The following is a 17,500-nucleotide window of genomic DNA, read 5'->3' as shown; positions in this document are numbered from 1 at the left end:
AACCGTGGTGTATTCAACGATAGGACGTACTAAAGATAGGTATGAGCGTTCCTTAACAGAGCGATCACACGATGATAGATTCCTTTGAAGGATCCCTAAGACTCTCATAGCCTTCTTTTTAGCTTCGTCACACTGCAATTGCCAACACAACGTACATGTTATGTACACGCCGAGATATTTTTGGTGACGAGCACCGTCGAGCTGCACGTTACAAAGGGAATAACTAAACTGGGAAGGAGATTTCTTCAAAGTGACGGAAATAACAAAGCATTTACTGGGAGCAAACTTCATCTGCCAGATGGAGGACCACTTCTCTAGTTGATCGAGGTCTCGTTGCCTGTATTTCATGACGCGCTGTTTGCCCATGTTCACTTAATTTTTCAATTTTGTATTTCTGCAAGTTATAGGATACTGTCTATGTAAAAATACTGAACTGGCTATGCACCTTTTAAAGTTCATGGACCCACACACTTTAAACCTCACTCCGATAACAGGTCCACTACTGCAAAGTTAAATTAAACGCAAACTACACAAATCATTTTTCTGTATCGCCTTTTTATTAACAGTTATTAGAAACTGTCCTGCCTTTCTCGTTTCCCAGATTCTGGTCTGCACTTTATGTACCAGCCATATCCCCTCGGTCGAGAACTGTTTTCAAATAGTCAGTGAACATCTTTAAGTTTTTACTGTAGAAAACTCGCAACAAAGTAGTGCTTTTTTTCGCTATCCTCGCAGCAAAAAAACTGGCCTTTCGTAATTTCTTGTCAAACAAAGGCTATATTTGCAAATTACCTGTCCTCTTAGCACTTAAGTCAAACTCTACTTCTCTAATAAGCGCATTGAAAATCTTCTTATGCATGCTCTTCGTGGAAATTACATTCCAAAACAACCAGTTATGGTCTTAGTTCTTTTTCTAACGTATCAGCTAAGTTGCGAAATGCGCTACCTGATTTTATCCGTACCACTGAGTTTACTGCTTTTAAACGGAGAATCGAGGGTCGCATTTTGTACAGCGGCTTCTCTTGTTAATTAATATATCTTTAAATCAGTGATGAAATGGTATATGAAATGAATCATATATGAACTGCGGATATGAGAAATCAAGTGAAGCTATGACCTTCGCAGTTATGAACGCAATTTTTGAAACTGCGTATAGATCTAGAGAAGCCTGAAAAATTCAGAACGGGGTTTGAACCCGTGATCTCGCGAGGTCCCGTTGAAGTCCTGGATTTTTTTAGGCTTCTCTACGCAAAATGTTCCGGGATGTTCCGGTGTTCCTGAAAGTACTACATGTCATGTATTAATCGGATCTTCCATTTGCCAAAACTTCAAAATGGTCCCACTTGATGTTGTGACGGGTTTTGATTGTATGATCAGCAACAGCGGAAGTGTAAACTTTACCTGAAAGGGCATGCAAAGCACGTTTCGTTTTACCATTGTAAAAGTCATTGCAATCCCAACAACAGGCTTTGTATACAATTTTGGATTTTTGAGATCTACAGAAACGATCTTTGAAGGGCAAAATAGACTTGATTCGGCGGGTGTTTTGAAATATCAACTTAAGGTTAACAAAACCATAGAACCTATTAATACAAGATTTGAGGGAGCGTGTGATAACTTCACTTTGAGGGTAAAACGTGGATTACATCTCTTTTAGGAACTGCGGAAATGAATCTGAAACATTATTCGTTACATGCTCCACGCTGAAATGAAAAGTCTGAAAACGCTTTGGCGATATTTACATGGCACTGATTTTATTCAACTTAATTATTGTGTATTCCTGTTAAAATTACGGCCGTTCAAAAATTACAGCAGTACTTTCCACATTATTGCAAAACACGTTGACATCTTCATTGTTGTTGGAAATACAAAGTGTGCAATTTCTATTATTGTATTATTGTTAACTAGATAAGTTGAGTTGCAGTGCTTTCGAATTAAAAAAATTACAACTACTGTTGGGTGTTTTGGAACTCTGATACAAATCTTTAAACTATGTCTTATATTGACTGTTTCGTTGGCACTTAGAGATAGCTACTACTAGTATAGTTACTATTTTCTTTCAGAGTTTTCAACCGTCACTTCAGTCTGAAGATGTAAGTTGTATAATACGAAACGTCAAGTTAAACGGGCATTATAATCTGTTTATCACCGCGGTTTGTTTATTGTTTTTGATCAAGGTAAAATGGCCGAAAAACAATATTTATTTAAACCAACAGTGTAACAGCTGAAATAGGTCTGAAATAGGGTATCATATTCTTCCTCAGGTCTGGAAAAGGGCAGGGAAAATCGCAGATTTTAGTACCCAATTATTCTGGGAGTACCCTACCCCCCCCCCCCCCCTCCCGGGGATAGAGCACTGCTGAGGCTCTCTGAAACATTGGTTGTAAACAAAGCATGCAACACGTCTTCGCCATTTCTTTTCTCGCTGAGTAAACAAGGAAGAAAACAAATTTTCTTCATGTGGAATTAAGGTGATACTATCCTCGTTGTAACCTTTCAATCAGGCGCAAATGATGAATAGCCTATTCTGGCGGATGGTAGACAGTCTCTCTTTTGCTCTAGAATCGTTGAAACGAACGCGTATGTTGAACTTTTAATGGCTGAAACTGCGGGTCGCAAATACCGCGGGCGTTGGTTACTAACAAATCCCCGCGAATTTTCGGCCCGCACTTTCAGCCATTTTGAAGTGTTCGTTCGTTCGTTTCAACGATTCAGGGCAAAAGAGAGAGTGCTCGCAGTCTAGGTGGATGGGACTTCCTGTTTACATGAAACCTTCTTCAGTCTTCTTACTACTATGATATTACCGGATACTATCATATTCCTATTCCCGGATAGATGAATCTTCACAGTACTATTATGAAAGGAAGTTTAGTTAAGAAATGAGGTGAATGTTATGTCCTACCTAGCTGTGAAGAGCCTTTTCTTTGAGGCGGGGTCTTAGTCTGAAAGGACGAAATTCCAGAAATTCTTTCACGATGCCGCAGGTATATGAAAAGGCGAATTTTAATTAAATCCCACATAGCTGTAGACAAAACGAACTCCAAAGGAAACCGACAATAACAGACAGATTTATTAAAACAAATATTAATTTAACGGATACGATAAAATAACAACAGGACCGGTAAAATGGAAACTCTATTATGGTGAAGAAATATTTATATCTATTTAGGGAAAGAATGGCATAACATCTTTCTTATTTAAACCTAAAAGATCGAGGGTATTTCCTACGTTTTTGTTTTTTGCATTGTTTATGAGGTACGTATGCTTTCCTTGCTTTGTGTATCGAGTGTTTTCACTCACTTGACCAGCAGCCATATTAACAATAAATTAATAAAGGAAAAAAACAGTGATGACGTGATTCTATAAATTACCAGGTCTTTAAAACGAGCATTCAACGTGGTCCTAGTGATGAGCTCCTATGAATGCTGCACAAAGTGGATCACGAAAATCAGTCTTTCGCTGCCAGCAACCGGTCAGTCCTAACTGTATGAAATTTCAATACACGAGCATTGATCAGAGATTGTACTCTGGTACTGTTTATATTCCACTTAGAGCGATGGACCAAGGTGAACTCTAATCCACGGTGTTTTGGTACCAGGAATGGTGACTCCTGATAGATTTTACCTACCAGCTAAAGGCAAGGTAACCGCCATTAAGTTGGTCCACCTGTACGGTTTCGTGGATCATGACTAAAACACCACACGAGTACATACGGGTAACATACGAGTAACATATGAGTAACATACGGAACATACGGATACATACGAATACATACGACTAACATACGACTAACATACGAGTAACATACGAGTAACATACGAGTAACATACGGATACATACGACTAACATACGGATACATACGAATACATACGAGTAATACGAATGTTTTTCTCATTAAGGAAGCTCTAATTATAGGCCTTGCAGGCATTTTTCACGTCAGCAAACACGTACCCGGCTCAGTTTGAGGGGGGAGGGAGGGGATGTTGATCAACCCCCCAAGGCTTTCGTTAAATTTAGTCACAGTAAAATAAATCCACATGGAGTGCAAAACCCTTAGCTTGCGCTACAAGATGACAATATATTTTGGATGTCGCTTATGTCGTGTGACGTCATCAGATCCGCCATCTTGATTTCACTATTTCAGCTTAAGTTGCCTATGATAAATCAGTGCAAAATCAAGCCAGAAAGCTTAAATGGGGTAAAAGATTATGACAGACCTGCTCTGACTTCCTTACGTGTCTTAAATGTAAACTGGCCTGACAGTCATAATCATCTACGAGAGCAACATCCAAAATATACTGTCATCTTGTTGCGCAAGCTAAAGGCGGCGAAATACGAGATACAAAAACCCTAAACTTGGCGCGCAACATTATTTCGTTGCAAGTTTGGGTCGATGTCTCCCGTTTTTCACCTTGCATGATCAACTTGTCGCGCAACAAAAACATTTGTTGCGGGTTGAAGAAAGTTATTGCGAAAAGTAGAGCGCAGATCTACTATGAGCAACAAATTTTGGCTTTGTTGCTCGTTTTTCATCAAGCTCACAACTTGTCGCGCAACAAATGTGCTCTTGTACTAGCAAATCAACCACTCAGCGCCCTGCATTTCTTCAACCCGCAACAAATGTTTTTCTCTCGGGTCAAGTTGATCACGCAAAGTGAAAAACGCGAAACATCGACCAGAACTTGCAACGAAACAATGTTGCGCCACAAGTTGAGGGTTTTTGTATCTCTTCTTTCGCCGCCTTAAGGGTTTTGCACTCCATGTGAATTTATTTTACTGTGACTAAATTTAACGAAAGCCTTGGAGAGTCTATCAACACCACCCCTTCCCCCCCCCCCCCCCCTTCCTCAAACTGAGCCGGGTACGTGTTTGCTGACGTGAAAAATGCTTGCAAGGCTTATAATTAGAGCTTCCTTTATGAGAAAAACATTCGTATTACTCGTATGTATTCGTATGTATCCGTATGTTAGTCGTATGTATCCGTATGTTACTCGTATGTTAGTCGTATGTTAGTCGTATGTCAGTCGTATGTATTCGTATGTATCCGTATGTTCCGCATGTTACTCGTATGTTACTCGTATGTTACCCGTATGTACTCGTGTGGTGTTTTAGTCATGATCCGGTTTCGTGTCCTTTAACAAACACGCGTTATCCAATTAGTCTTATTAGGGACTTTAAGATCTACGACGCGATGGCAACGAAAACGTCTCAAATTTTGAATATAATAGCTTTGCACGCTCTGCACGTGCATTTTTCATTTTTGTACATTTCTCTCACGTTTTCGGCAAATCTGCGACGTAAAATGACCAATATTAGGGCCGTTTATACGAGAGAAAATAAGCCGCGGCTTACTCTGGCCGCGGAGTACATAATACGCGAAAGAAACAATTTATACGAGTATAAACTCCCAGACCAGGATAAGCCATGGCTTGAGAAAGCCGTGAATGTGGATTTTGTACCATTTATACGGGGTGTTCGCGTCTTATGTAAGCCGCGGCAAGAGAAAGCCGCGGCTTATTTTCTCTCGTATAAACGGCCCTATTGTCAAGTTTTATGGAGAACGTGAAAACAAGCCAATGAATTTGAATTTTCTGTCGTAGTTTCAACACCGCACCTCCTAATTCATTTCCTGGAAAGTTGCGCTAGTTTTTAGAAGTTAGACAAACCGACATCATGACGAAAAAGATTAATAAACCTGAACTTGCAATTTTAATGACGTTTTCGTTTACCGTCGCGTCGTAGATCTAGATCCCTATTGGGGTTGCAACGCCTACTTAAACGGGAGAGTCAACGTCGTCAGAACGTGACAGAAAACAATCACAACATTCTACCACCGGGTCAGTTCTTTGGAGACATGAATCACGCTTTCAAGTGGTCTAAGGTTCCCGGGTATGGCTCCCTCTCCCCTTAGCTCATTTTGTCATTTTTCTACCGTCCACGCTTGATGCTAGCAGGTGAAGAATAAGGAGTTTAACAAACCACGACGGCTACGGCGACGAAGATGTCTCTTCAAACTATGAGTTTATGGGCGAAATATCCTATAATCGGATTGGTACCTACGGATTTGAAGGAAAGAGAGAGAAGAAAAGATTCACTATTATATGCCCACTGTAACGGTCCACTGTAACGGCCGAAGTACTCGTTAAATGGACGCAGTCTGATATCATTTTTGCTCACCATCTTCAATTTGTTTTGGAGATCAGCTAAGCTGCCATCAGACCTGATTGACGCCATCATCTGCATCCTTTTTAAAAAGGGTGACCGCAGGGACTGTGGCAACTACCGCGGAATATCCCTCCTCAGCTAGTGTGATAGGCAAAATATTTGCTGATATCGTACTGCAGCGCCTTAAACGTCTAGCACAGTTTTGATATCAAGTTTGTTAATACTTAAGCTGTTTTCCACCCGTCCAAGCCTTACAGTCTTAACGATTTGGCAGCTATGGTACGTTTATTGTCAGTTTTCCTCGAAAGTGGTCTGTTGCAATAAATGGCGTCGTTACTCGCCGGATCATGTAAGACCTAGGCTTCGTAATTATCACTGAGTTAATTTCCGCGCACCGCTTCTCGACCTTCTCGAAACATAACCCGGGAAACAAGCGGCAGCGACACCCACGTTGTCATCAAAACCTTAAAATTGGTCATTTTACGTTGTTGTTTTGACGAGTAAAGGAGAGAAATGTTCAAAATGCGTGCCGCACGTGCAGCACGATCATTTTTTCCTCTTTTAACCAATAATATTACTCCTTTTTGTCGTTGTCGTAGCCGATCTCGTTTCTTAAACTCCCTAATTTCGCCTGTGGAGCGGCAAAGATCTCGTTGATAAGACCGAAGAAAATAACGACCGAACCTGCTGTTGTGATGTTTACGCTCTTTATGTCTGAATTGCGGAATTAGATGGTTTAATTACTGGCCTCCACTTTGGTGATAGCAAGTAATTACGAATTTCAAGTGCGCCTGCACGTGATATCCGCGCGATAACAACAACAATAATAATGATAATGATAATCATAACGACGATCACTTTAATAAAATCTCAATATTATTTAGATGAGGAGAAGTGCTCTACTGAATGGAAAGACTGTAAACTGAAAAACTAGAGTACCCAGAGAAAAGTGAACATTTCACAGCAGAGTAGAGAACCAGACTTACATCCGTGACACTTTCTCAATTCCATGTGATACGCGTGAACCCACTTTTCGACAGTACGCTCTCATTAGTCAATAAATTATTGCAGATTTAATTTTCGCTTTTTTGAGGTGCACACGTGAATATGCCCTCTTTATGCTCATAATCAGGCAATTTACCATTTATCTTCCATTGAGTTTTTGTCAGCATGCAGAATAACTTAGATAACTTAACTTAAGACAATTTGTTCAGTTCACACACGAGCGCATTTACATGTACAATTTTATGTTATTGTCGACACAAACAAAACCATTAATGTCAATGGTGAAAGGAAGTGGAAGATTGTTGCTCCGCTTGATTCCAGAAACAATGCTGGTGTTGGAAATTCAGCCAAGCATGGTTCAATTAATTCGTCTGCAGAAGATGATGGTACACCTGAAAATAAGAAAGAAAATGTCACATCGACACCAATAAACCACTCTGAAATGAAGGAGATCATTGCTATGCCATCTTTTTTGTGGTGCCTTACTTTTCTATTTTCTGAGGCCGCCACACTATCGGAGGAAGAAGTTTCCCAGTAGTTGCTATGAAAAACTTTGATTACACCCCCAGTTGTGAAAGCAGACTTTTTTACAATGACTGCAAAATTCTCGCGCGCTCATAGGTTAATTTTTATTGTCAATAAGCGGAAAGACACATAAATTTATAATTTATGCGATAATGACGCGATATTGCTCGCTTCAGATTGAAGTTTCTCGCATTTTTGTCTCGCATTCTTGTCGTATTTTGACTTAATTTTGACCCCTCTGCCTTTTTTTACTGTAAAAAACATATTCATGTCACATGTCATTTTGTCATAACATTGTCAAAGTAGTCTGCGGATCCACTCGGCTATCGCCTCGTGGATCCACAGCTACTCTGACAATGTTATGACGAAATTCATGATCAATAACAGGACAGGCGCATGAAAAACTGCCATCAATTTGTTAAATAGCCGATCAAATCATGGCCGATAACAATGAACAGACTGTCACAATCGGATCAGCCAATCATTTAACGTGAAACAAATGCATGGAACGAGATAAAAAGCGCGGGAAAACGCCAGAGAGTATCTTGCTTGATCCTTTGACCAAGGCTCTCTCTCTCTTTCTTTTCCTCCCTTTGTTGAGCCGAGAGAGCTTGGGTTCCACATTTTTTTCCCTTCCTTCTAATTATATGAAACCAAATTGAATGTGGCTCGATTTTTACACAAAAACGTCATGCTCAATTATGCAAAACCGAAGCAATCGCCAAACTTGCTTTTGACCGCTGTGAAATGAACGAAACCAGGAGCCCATCTGGAGCGTGCAACTTCCATACAGCCTCTGTGAAACGGCGTTTTCACAAGTAGGTTTATTTTTAGACTAGCCCTTCCCTCGAATTAGGTCGAAAAACAAAGGCAGTTCTGGTTCGGTGACCCTATGACGTCAGCTTAATTTCTTGTAAATGGTCATCGGGCTCCTGTGGGAATCTCATTCGCGGGAAATTCAATCTAAAAATAAATCGGTCTGTGAAAACGCCGTCTCACGAACACAGTAGAGTTGTAGGCTCCGGGTCATGGGTTACTGACGAAACTTGTGTCTACCTTGATCAGTGCTGCCTTGACAGAAAGGATTGTAGTCATCAAACACAATGGCAAATTCCAGCGATGATGCTCTGGTGTCGTTAGGGCAGCTTCCTGTTATTAGATCTCTTAAGCATCGCTTGGCTTCTGTGAATTTGCTAGCATTGAAAAGGCAAAAGAGTAATGAGATTAACTTCCTTTGTTTGGTATATTTTATGACGATTACACTCTCAGCAGATGGCTTTCCCAGGGGCGGGTTCCTGAAAGGTGTAATAACTCTATTCCGGGGATAAATATGCCGGAATAAGTCCCATTTATCCCTGGAATAGAGTTATTACATCTTTCAGGAACTGGCCCCAGGCCTTTAAGCACTTAATCGCAAGAGGCTGAGCGCGATAGACTCTTCCCTTTCCACTTGACCGGTAATGTCACGTTTGATTTCCTTGAGGGCAACTGGAAACGAGGCTGTGTTTTCCCAAAGTCATTGTTTTAGATATCCCAACAAAAACAACCGGTTTACTAAGGAATCCTAACTGGTGGAAGCAGGGAACAGAGCGGGAGTTGAAAAAAAAAATGGATAAAATTGTCGCTAGAAGGGAAACTTACCTCATTATTCATTATCTCAAATTATCATATCGAAATTAAGGCACAGCAAATGTTGTCAATAAAAACTAAACCCTATGACGCATGTTTTTCAACAAACGTATCTTCTTAGAGCAACAAAGTTCCTGCTGAAATATGAAGGCAAAATTCTAAATTTACTCACTCCATCGTACCTACAAAGGCTTGGATCAGAAAAATTTGCTGTAAAGGTTTCATTGAACTCTTTCAAGCATTGTACTTCTGCCTCGAAGAATCCAGGCTCGCAAACCAAACTGTCACTATCTGAGGAGACTTTTGGTGCCTCTAACATGCCGCGACAATAGAAATCTTCCGGCCTTGTCTGGTTCAACGATTGCTCTAATTGTACTTGTATATCACTGTCGGAGATGATACCATATTCCTCGAGACAGGAACGAAGCACACACACTATACAATCTTGCATGCTGCTGTACGTAGCGCTAAAAGAAAATTATAAATAAAAAAGTTAAGAAAAGGTTCGCATTTATCGAAGGTGCATGGCTCAGGCATACTCGGAAAAAGACCAGAGCGCTCCGAACTATTACCAATTTCGAAAGCCACAGAAGACCAAAAGAGTTTCGTTAAGTTCAGGTGATATTTCAGCTCTACTTGCTGCCGGGAGAGACATGTCGAAGGAAAAAATATTTCTCAATTCAGTTCTAGTTAGATTGTATTGTTGTATTGTACTGCAAGTCTGCAACAATACTCAGTTTACAACGCCATTTTTCTAAATGTAATGGGTTGAGAGGATGACTCAGTGTGACGTCCCTAGCACTGAATTTCCACTGTTCCATACTGGTAAAAAGAAAACGTACCCTTTGCCCGTTAGTTTTCAGAGTATTTAAAATTGCTACTTTCCCGCGCTTTGGGTAGGCTGCCGCTATTTGCTTTGTGTTCTGATTGGCTGATTTGATTATCAGTGCCCACTGTAATTGGCTAGTCATAACTTTGTTTTGAGCTTTAAGCCACTACCTGTTGCAGTCAGGCTTGATTGACTAGCCGTTTTGGCCGCCCGCGTTCCTCCGCGCACACCACGGCTGGATCACTGGTCCAGCCAATTGTATATTCCATCAATCAGAAACTTGCCTGCCTGCCAAGTACAAAATACAATTGGCTGAATATAAGGTACGATAGCGATGGGTGCTACGTCACGGACAAACGACGCTGACCAGTGATCCAGCCGTTCGTTGGGAGGAGAATGTTAACCGCACTGCCTCCCAAAACGGCTGCAAATCGAGCCTAAGTTGCAGTTAAAGGCGCTTGAAATAAAAACAGCGAGCTTACTGCCTACCTGCAATCTCCATAGGGATCAGCCTGTAAATTCCTTATAAAAGACGTAATGCACTGCCGAGTTCTGTTTAACTGTCTGACGACTGAGCACTGTCCAGTGGCATCCAGAGCCTCTTCGTTTGATGATCCTGATAATATCGAATATCCATCTCCTTGAGCTTCTGTGTGTAATAACCAGAGGTAAAGCTATGAATTTTCATTTTTCTGTCCAAATACACACACCATTCATAACAATTTTTTTCCGGGAACATTGATACACACTTTCCATGGCGAAAGACCCGGGGTAAGCGCGAAATTATAACAAAAACGGGAAATAACGTGTCCATAGAAGTTCGTGACGGTATCATGTGCTTTTTGTATACGTTTTTGTGGCAGCTTCGTATTGGACAGCTATTTTCATGGCCACGTGACCAGTTGCACTTACGTGGCTTTTGACCATTGATTCCCTTCAGGTGACTGGGGACTGGGTTTACTTACAACCCAAATGTGGCCAATGTTAAAATTAACGGTCTAAAAAGACAACTGATTAGTAAGTGAAATACCGTTGTGATGATGGCCCATGGACGGCTCGCTTTTTTTTTTTTTTGAAAACTCAGAGCAGAAAATGACGATTGGACTGTAATTATCATACCTCCGTCTTCTAGAAGAATGTTGCAGAAAGGATTGTAGCTGTCAAATGCTGACTGCAAGATCTCCCTTGCATCTGCGTCAAATGTACAGTGGTCTGTGACTGCATCCTTTAAACACGTCTTGGCCCTTGCAAATTCCCTGCGTGTGGTAATCATTTTTTTTAATTAAAGCGTTTTTTCAATCGAGTTCCTCCAAACCAAAACCTGAGTTATTAGAGTGGTTTTCAATTGAGTGTCGTAAAACCAAAACCAAAGTACTTTGGCCAATCAAAAAGGACGGAGACAATCCAGTAAACCAATCACAACTCGAAGTAATTAAACGTAGCCGACACAAAGCGCGGGAAAATGTGCACGCGCGAGCCACGATTGGTTTTGATGTTACTTCTGATTGGTTGAAAAACTGGCGTGAGATGGCACGCGGCCCGTCAGTTTACAGGAGTAGAGAGCTTTAGCAACGACGACGACAACAGCAACAAGAACGTCGTCGTTAAATGTGAATTCGCGTTATTGTAATCGCTTCGCGACTATTCAAAGCATTTTAACGTGGCAAAGGTGTGGTAAATTCTCAAGAACAGAACTAGTATAAACGGCGCTTAATTTAAAAGAGAAAATGAAAATTTATCCCCAAGCGCTGACGTTCTCTCTAAATCCTCAAATTTGGACATTTCACGTTGTTGTTTGCTGACGAAGGCAAAGAAATAAACAAAAATGAAAAGATGCACGTGCAGAGCGTGCAAAGCTATTGTTTTTGCTCACTTTAATATGCCACAAAGTTGTGACTTTCTCGTTGCCTTCGCCGTTGTCGTTGCTAAAGCTCCCTATTATGTGATTTTAGAACGGCTACGGCTGGATTCTTTGAGGTAAAAACTAAAACATGGTGGCATTGCGTTCGTGGTCGATCTACGATTTGGCGTTTAGCACGTGGATCCCTCGTGCGGCTACACGAGTTACGGACCAATCAGGAGAGTTGTGGTCATTTGGCCCAATCTGATTGGCGTGACCTGTATTGTAAATTTGGATAATACCGTAACCTGATTGGCCAATGCCAACTTTGAGAGATCGGCACCACTACGTTATGAACTCGCGCTTACGCTTAACAAAAAACAAGGTGGATAGTAAACAATGAATATTGCTGAAACATACTCGCAAAGTGTTTGGTCCGCCCGGTTGCTCCTGAACTTAGTTTGAAAAACGTCTCCGCATTGACGAGATTCGTTATAAAACGTTTCGTTGCAGGGGATCTCTTTTTTCTGTTCATCAGTAAGAACGGGTGGTGCAAACAGGCCGTCTTTGCAGTAAAAGTCTTCAGATTTAAGTCTTTTGGCGGCCTCGACTAAAAATGCTTCTATATCGCCAGCTGGCACATGGTCCCTCACGCATTCGCGAACGTAATCTTTAGTACATTCCACCATCTTATTGTAAATGATTCTGTAAAAATTAAGGAATTGGTATTTAGTAATAAAGGAGATCTGCAAAGGGTTCCAAGTGAATTAACAGGGTTTTGTATTGCTTGAAGATGAAGATGATTATGATGACAATGATGATAGTGAAGAGGAGAGGGATGTTGATGAAGATGATGATGATCACGATGACGATGACGATGATGATGATGATGATGATGATTGACGGCGTCTAGCTGATCAAATAAACAGAGCTTTATTTGTTTGTGGGAGGCGTGGTGGCCTCATGGTTAGTGCGCTCGACTCCGAATGGAGTGGTCCGGGTTCGGGGCCTGGCCGGGGACATTGTGTTGTGTTCTTGGGCAAGACACTTTACTCTCACGGTGCCTCTCTCCACCCAGGTGTATAAATGGGTACCGGCGTAATGCTGGGGGTAACCCTGCGATGCACTAGCATCCCATCCAGGGGGGAGTATAAATACTCCTAGTCGCTTCATGCTACGGAAACCGGAGATAAGCGCCGGCCTGATGGGCTTCTGGCTCATAAGCAGTGACTTTACCTTTATTGGTATTGTTAAGTTCTCGAGTAAGATGCGCTTTCGGATCCACAACTGATCGACAATAAAACAACAACTTAAATCGTGTGCCTGGTTTCCACGCATGCTCCAATCAGAGTCATGCAATCTATCAATCTACTATCAATTCTCAGGTGATTTTGGCCAGACAGGTACGATTTATATAAGTCTTCCTCATCAAGAAGTCACGTTTATCACTAATTAACAATAAGCACTTCATGACAATGTACTTACTTGCAATCCACAGATTTATCTGTCTGCAAATTTGTTATGAAATCTGTTGTACACTGCCGCGCTTTCTCTATGTACACTTGGAAAGTACAACTTCCAACCATTTGCAATCCACAGCATCTTACTATCATCCAAGCTGAGAGAAAAGTCACGACACCATTAAAATAATATCTATATAATTCCATTCTGATTGTATTTTGAATTGGGGGTCCTAACTTTTTATTTAATTGTGACAGAAATTGGCCACGATTGAAATTCGCTTGAAAGCCACTTAAAGTTATTCCATACAATTGCTTTGCGCATGCTTTTATTGTCCAAAATTTCGAGCGCTGTAAGCTGAGATAATTGGCAGGATTCAGGGATCCATTTTATTTCATCTCATTCACATAACTTTAAAAAACGATGATTTTGTCCCAAACGAGAAGTGCAACCAATCTTACTTTCAAGACATTTTTATTCTTTCAGTCAACAACCCTAACCCTAACCCTAACCCCTAACTTCTTGGTGATAAAAAAGCTTTTGTACAAACGTCTCGAGCGAAAAAAAAAAGGAACAAAGAATTAACCGCAACCGGTATCACCAGTGAACACGAAATTGTGCCGAGGAATATTTGATATACCTCACAATGCAAATAGTATTTATTTTGATAATTAGTAAAAAGCTGTGCTTCCTTTTCGGGTGAAACAGATAAACACAGGTAACAAAATTAATGGTTTCATTGTCTGCTTTAATTTTGGCAGCTGTTTCGGCCAAGTAAAGCAATTTTTGGGGTTATTAGTCTAATGAGGCTAGATACCAACGTTTTGTGAGTTGAACGGTGACAGACAAAAATGGCATAGTGATGCTTGGTAAACAATTGTAATGACTGCGGAAACAAGCCAATGAGCTTGGGTAATTCGTGTAAATTTCCTTAAAATTCAATATGTCTGTAAACTGGTCTGTGTCCCTTTTCCTGTTGGGAAACCAGGGAGTTTAACTAAACAACTAAACAACAACCACGTAAACGAAAATAAAATCCACACGGACAACCGTAAGTACTTCTCAGTAATAACTATTCGTTTTTGTTCTCGATCGATATACATCGATTAGATTGGGGAATGGCTCACGAAAACGGTCTCAAATGTAAGATCCGTTACCAATTGCTTAAGTTGTCATCAAAATCTTTTAAAATTGAGGACTGCTACTGTTCTGCATTTAATTGAAAAGAAGTGTATTAATGTGTGCAACACGTGCGAAATGATTTTTTTTCTGGCAATGAAACTTGTTGTTTCGTTGTCGTTGCTCAGACAAACCCCTTTTCAAGTTATCGTTTTCAGTGCTTTGATACATAAAGATTTAAGAATCTTTCACATCGACATATTTTGGAACAGCTGCATTCGTAACAACAAATAGAAAGGTCATTTTGATCAGGTAAATTCTAGTAACTTAAGAAAATTTCGAAAACTTACCGATAAATAAGCATATAACTCTGCTCTTAAAACCTTTTATCATGACTTGTACCATGCATAATATCCATCGTCCATGTTTCCCATGACAGCAAGATCTCGTGAGATAGTATTCATAAACAAGAAGTTACTATTGCCAGAAAGCCATAATTCAGAATTTTGATGAGCGTGCTTGACAACAAATCAGTCGTGTTTATTGTCCATGATCACTTGCCATGTCGCACCACGTCATGCGATAATTTAAGTATTGACCACTAAACACTACTTAACGTTGCCTAGGATGGCGTAGAGGTAAATAACGAAAACGTTTTACCTTAAATCAATTAAAACTACTGGTTTTTGAGCTTGAAATTTTTAGCAATCAAATCACATCCAAAGTGGCGGAGCATCCAACCTGGTGAGAAAATGGATGACCATTCCTTACGCCATCAATGTAAAATATATTGTATTCTAGGGTTATAAATACGACGTCTGTTATTTCTCATTTTGTTAATCATAATCATTTTGTCTGAAGCTCCTTTACTGAATTAAGCTATCGCTTACTTTTACTTTCACTTTTACAATGATTAAACAACCACCTGATTCTAGAACCTACCCTTTATGCCCTTGTTTGCATGAATCAAGACTCCATTATAAACAAACAACGTCGTATTACAATTATTCCGCGGGAGGGGATGCATCGGAACCACGGTTCATGAATCAAGACTCCATTATAAACAAACAACGTCGTATTACAATTATTCCGCGGGAGGGGATGCATCGGAACCACGGTTCATGACTACAATTGACCTCAAAGTGTTTTAGCCGGAACTTTGCCAACTTTCACAGTAAAAAAGCATCCTTACTCTGGGACTGGATATCATTTATTTGGTATTGCAGTAGCTTCTCTTTTTTTTTTAATCTGAGTCATTGTCTTTGTTGTTTACGCTTATTTTGTTTCGATTTGGGTAAGGGTTAGGGTTGTGATGTTCGAGGGCTGCTGTATTACTCTCTTTCCACCAATGCCGCCCCCCCCCCCCGCGCCCTCGTTTGTGATTATTGTGGGACAGAAATTCTGGATTTGAACTGAACCGAAGAATTGATTGCACATTAAACGTTTTATCGCCGGAACATCCAACACGGTGACGGGGCCTAAGGTTATTTGTTCCTGCAGTCTGACGACAACCTCGTTTCCAGAGTTTTCACCGCCGAGAGTGGGACGGGCAGACGCGCTTTTTCCCGCCCACTTGGGGGTGAAAAGCCCTGGGAACGAGGTTGATCTTATGAGGCTGAATAGTCTGACCATTGTTAGGTTTTATTTAGCAACACCTTCCTTTTTTGAGCCTCTAAGTGCTCTGGTTCAACCGGAGCCTCAACCAATGGCTTCTCTTTAACAGAAAAAATAAGCAATATAAAAAAATAAGTTTCCCATTGCATGTCCATTCGAGCCACAACAGCTTGGCATGAACACAGATCTCGTGAATAATGATCTCGGTTTTTGGAAACATTCTGTTTGAGATAACAGAATAATGTTGTTTTATTTTGATTGACACAATTAACCTTTTCGCTGCTACAAGGACAACATGGTATTCTGAGCAGAAGCCGAACTTAAAGTAAAAGAAAGCAACAGTTCAAACTTAAACTGCAAAGTACAATTACGATAGATAAATGCAAAAAAACCAATGATCCAAGGTCCAAATTTCAGTTAAGTCCCAAGTTCTTCACAGCTGTCTTCAGGTTCACGACACCAACAGCCACACTGAGCATGCGTGAGAGAATCTTTGAGGACCTGTGGGCTCGACTGTGTAAAGTTGGTTGCAGGGAAATTGTTTTGGTGTCATTTGTCGACTTCTTTGAGCTCGGAAATTGGACAATGGCTGGTTTTTCTTTACGATGGTGGCAAAATGGGTTAAACCGATTGTCGATGGGTACATGTGCTGTGTTCGCGCAGTGGCGGTTCAAAGAGGACTGGGTACATCTCCTGGCACGAAAGAAAGCTCTGAAAAACAGAGATAATAGATGACAGGAGCGCATGAGTAAGAGCTTTCCTCTCCCATACAAGCCCTATGAGTCAACCTTTGCTCGTATCTTTCTATTTTTAGAACGCCACGAGATCTTCGGCTCTGCACACACTGTTTAAAATGGCCAATCAGAATGAAGCTATTGTGGAACAAAGACAAAAAGAGCAATAACAATGTATGCAAATTGATGTAAATTGTTATAAATGTGAGTCTCCTGCTGAAGGATTAGTTCCAAAAATAGAAAGATACGGGCAAAGGTTGACTCAAGGATATAATGGATTGGGAGGCTCCTAGTCATGGGCTCCTGTAGATAATAATAATAATAATAATAATAATAATAATAATAATAATAATAATAATAATAATAATTAACAATTATTCCTCGAGCCCGAATGGGCTCTGAGTCAATAGCCCACGAGGCCGAAGGCCGAATGGGCTATTGACTCTGAGGCCATGAGGGCGAGAGTAGAGCAGAGCAGAGTAGAGAACCAACAACAAACTCAGCCTACTTATGACGTCGAGTCCACTAAGACCCTGCCGGCCACATTGGTGGAAGGCGAGTTCACTCATCACTACGCCA

At 40.7% G+C, this 17,500-nt stretch overlaps 3 protein-coding genes and 1 pseudogene across 4 annotated transcripts in view; 1 reads left to right on the top strand and 3 right to left on the bottom strand.

Annotated features, from left to right (window-relative positions):
* The window catches only part of LOC138010034 (uncharacterized), a 786-nt gene extending 420 nt beyond the window's left edge, over positions 1 to 366 (bottom strand). The window contains exon 1 of the mRNA XM_068856999.1: positions 1 to 366. This exon is cut by the window's left edge and continues 420 nt beyond it. Coding sequence (XP_068713100.1) covers positions 1 to 366 — 366 coding nt within the window.
* A 3,042-nt stretch (positions 367 to 3,408) lies between these two features.
* On the top strand, positions 3,409 to 5,965 carry LOC138010033 (uncharacterized; annotated as a pseudogene).
* Positions 5,966 to 6,637: 672 nt separating this feature from the next.
* Positions 6,638 to 15,314, bottom strand: LOC138010451 (uncharacterized). Of its 2 annotated transcripts, none has more exons than XM_068857416.1 (8): positions 15,234 to 15,314; positions 13,479 to 13,611; positions 12,414 to 12,698; positions 11,273 to 11,409; positions 10,643 to 10,802; positions 9,507 to 9,791; positions 8,752 to 8,888; positions 6,638 to 7,562 (listed from the first exon to the last, which is right to left on the bottom strand). In XM_068857416.1, exons 2-8 carry the CDS (start codon positions 13,604 to 13,606, stop codon positions 7,411 to 7,413), a joined length of 1,284 nt encoding a protein of 427 aa, XP_068713517.1. In that variant the 5' UTR covers positions 13,607 to 13,611; positions 15,234 to 15,314; the 3' UTR covers positions 6,638 to 7,410. The 2 variants fall into 2 exon arrangements, with proteins under 2 accessions (XP_068713517.1, XP_068713516.1); XM_068857415.1 differs by lacking the exon at positions 15,234 to 15,314 and adding an exon at positions 14,924 to 15,083 and having other exon boundaries at positions 6,642 to 7,562.
* A 1,092-nt stretch (positions 15,315 to 16,406) lies between these two features.
* Positions 16,407 to 17,500, bottom strand: part of LOC138010452 (uncharacterized) — a 7,018-nt gene continuing 5,924 nt past the window's right edge. Inside the window, exon 4 of the mRNA XM_068857417.1 lies at positions 16,407 to 16,898. Coding sequence (XP_068713518.1) covers positions 16,601 to 16,898 — 298 coding nt within the window. The 3' untranslated portion in view covers positions 16,407 to 16,600. The remainder of the gene's footprint in view (positions 16,899 to 17,500) is intronic.

The sequence above is a fragment of the Montipora foliosa genome, chromosome 7 (assembly GCF_036669935.1).
Source record: "Montipora foliosa isolate CH-2021 chromosome 7, ASM3666993v2, whole genome shotgun sequence".
NCBI lineage: Eukaryota > Metazoa > Cnidaria > Anthozoa > Scleractinia > Acroporidae > Montipora > Montipora foliosa.
Note: the sequence above shows the minus strand (reverse complement) of the source record. Positions and strands in the feature narration are given on the sequence as shown.

Excerpts from the sequence above, each read along its gene's own strand:
- LOC138010451 (XM_068857415.1), bottom strand. The coding sequence starts at position 14,978 with ATGGTACAAGTCATGATAAAAGGTTTTAAGAGCAGAGTTATATGCTTA. Across the intron at positions 12,699-13,478 it reads GATAAATCTGTGGATTGCAA|AATCATTTACAATAAGATGG; the intron begins GTAAGTACATTG and ends TAATTTTTACAG. Across the intron at positions 8,889-9,506 it reads TCTGATCCAAGCCTTTGTAG|CAAATTCACAGAAGCCAAGC; the intron begins GTACGATGGAGT and ends TTTCAATGCTAG.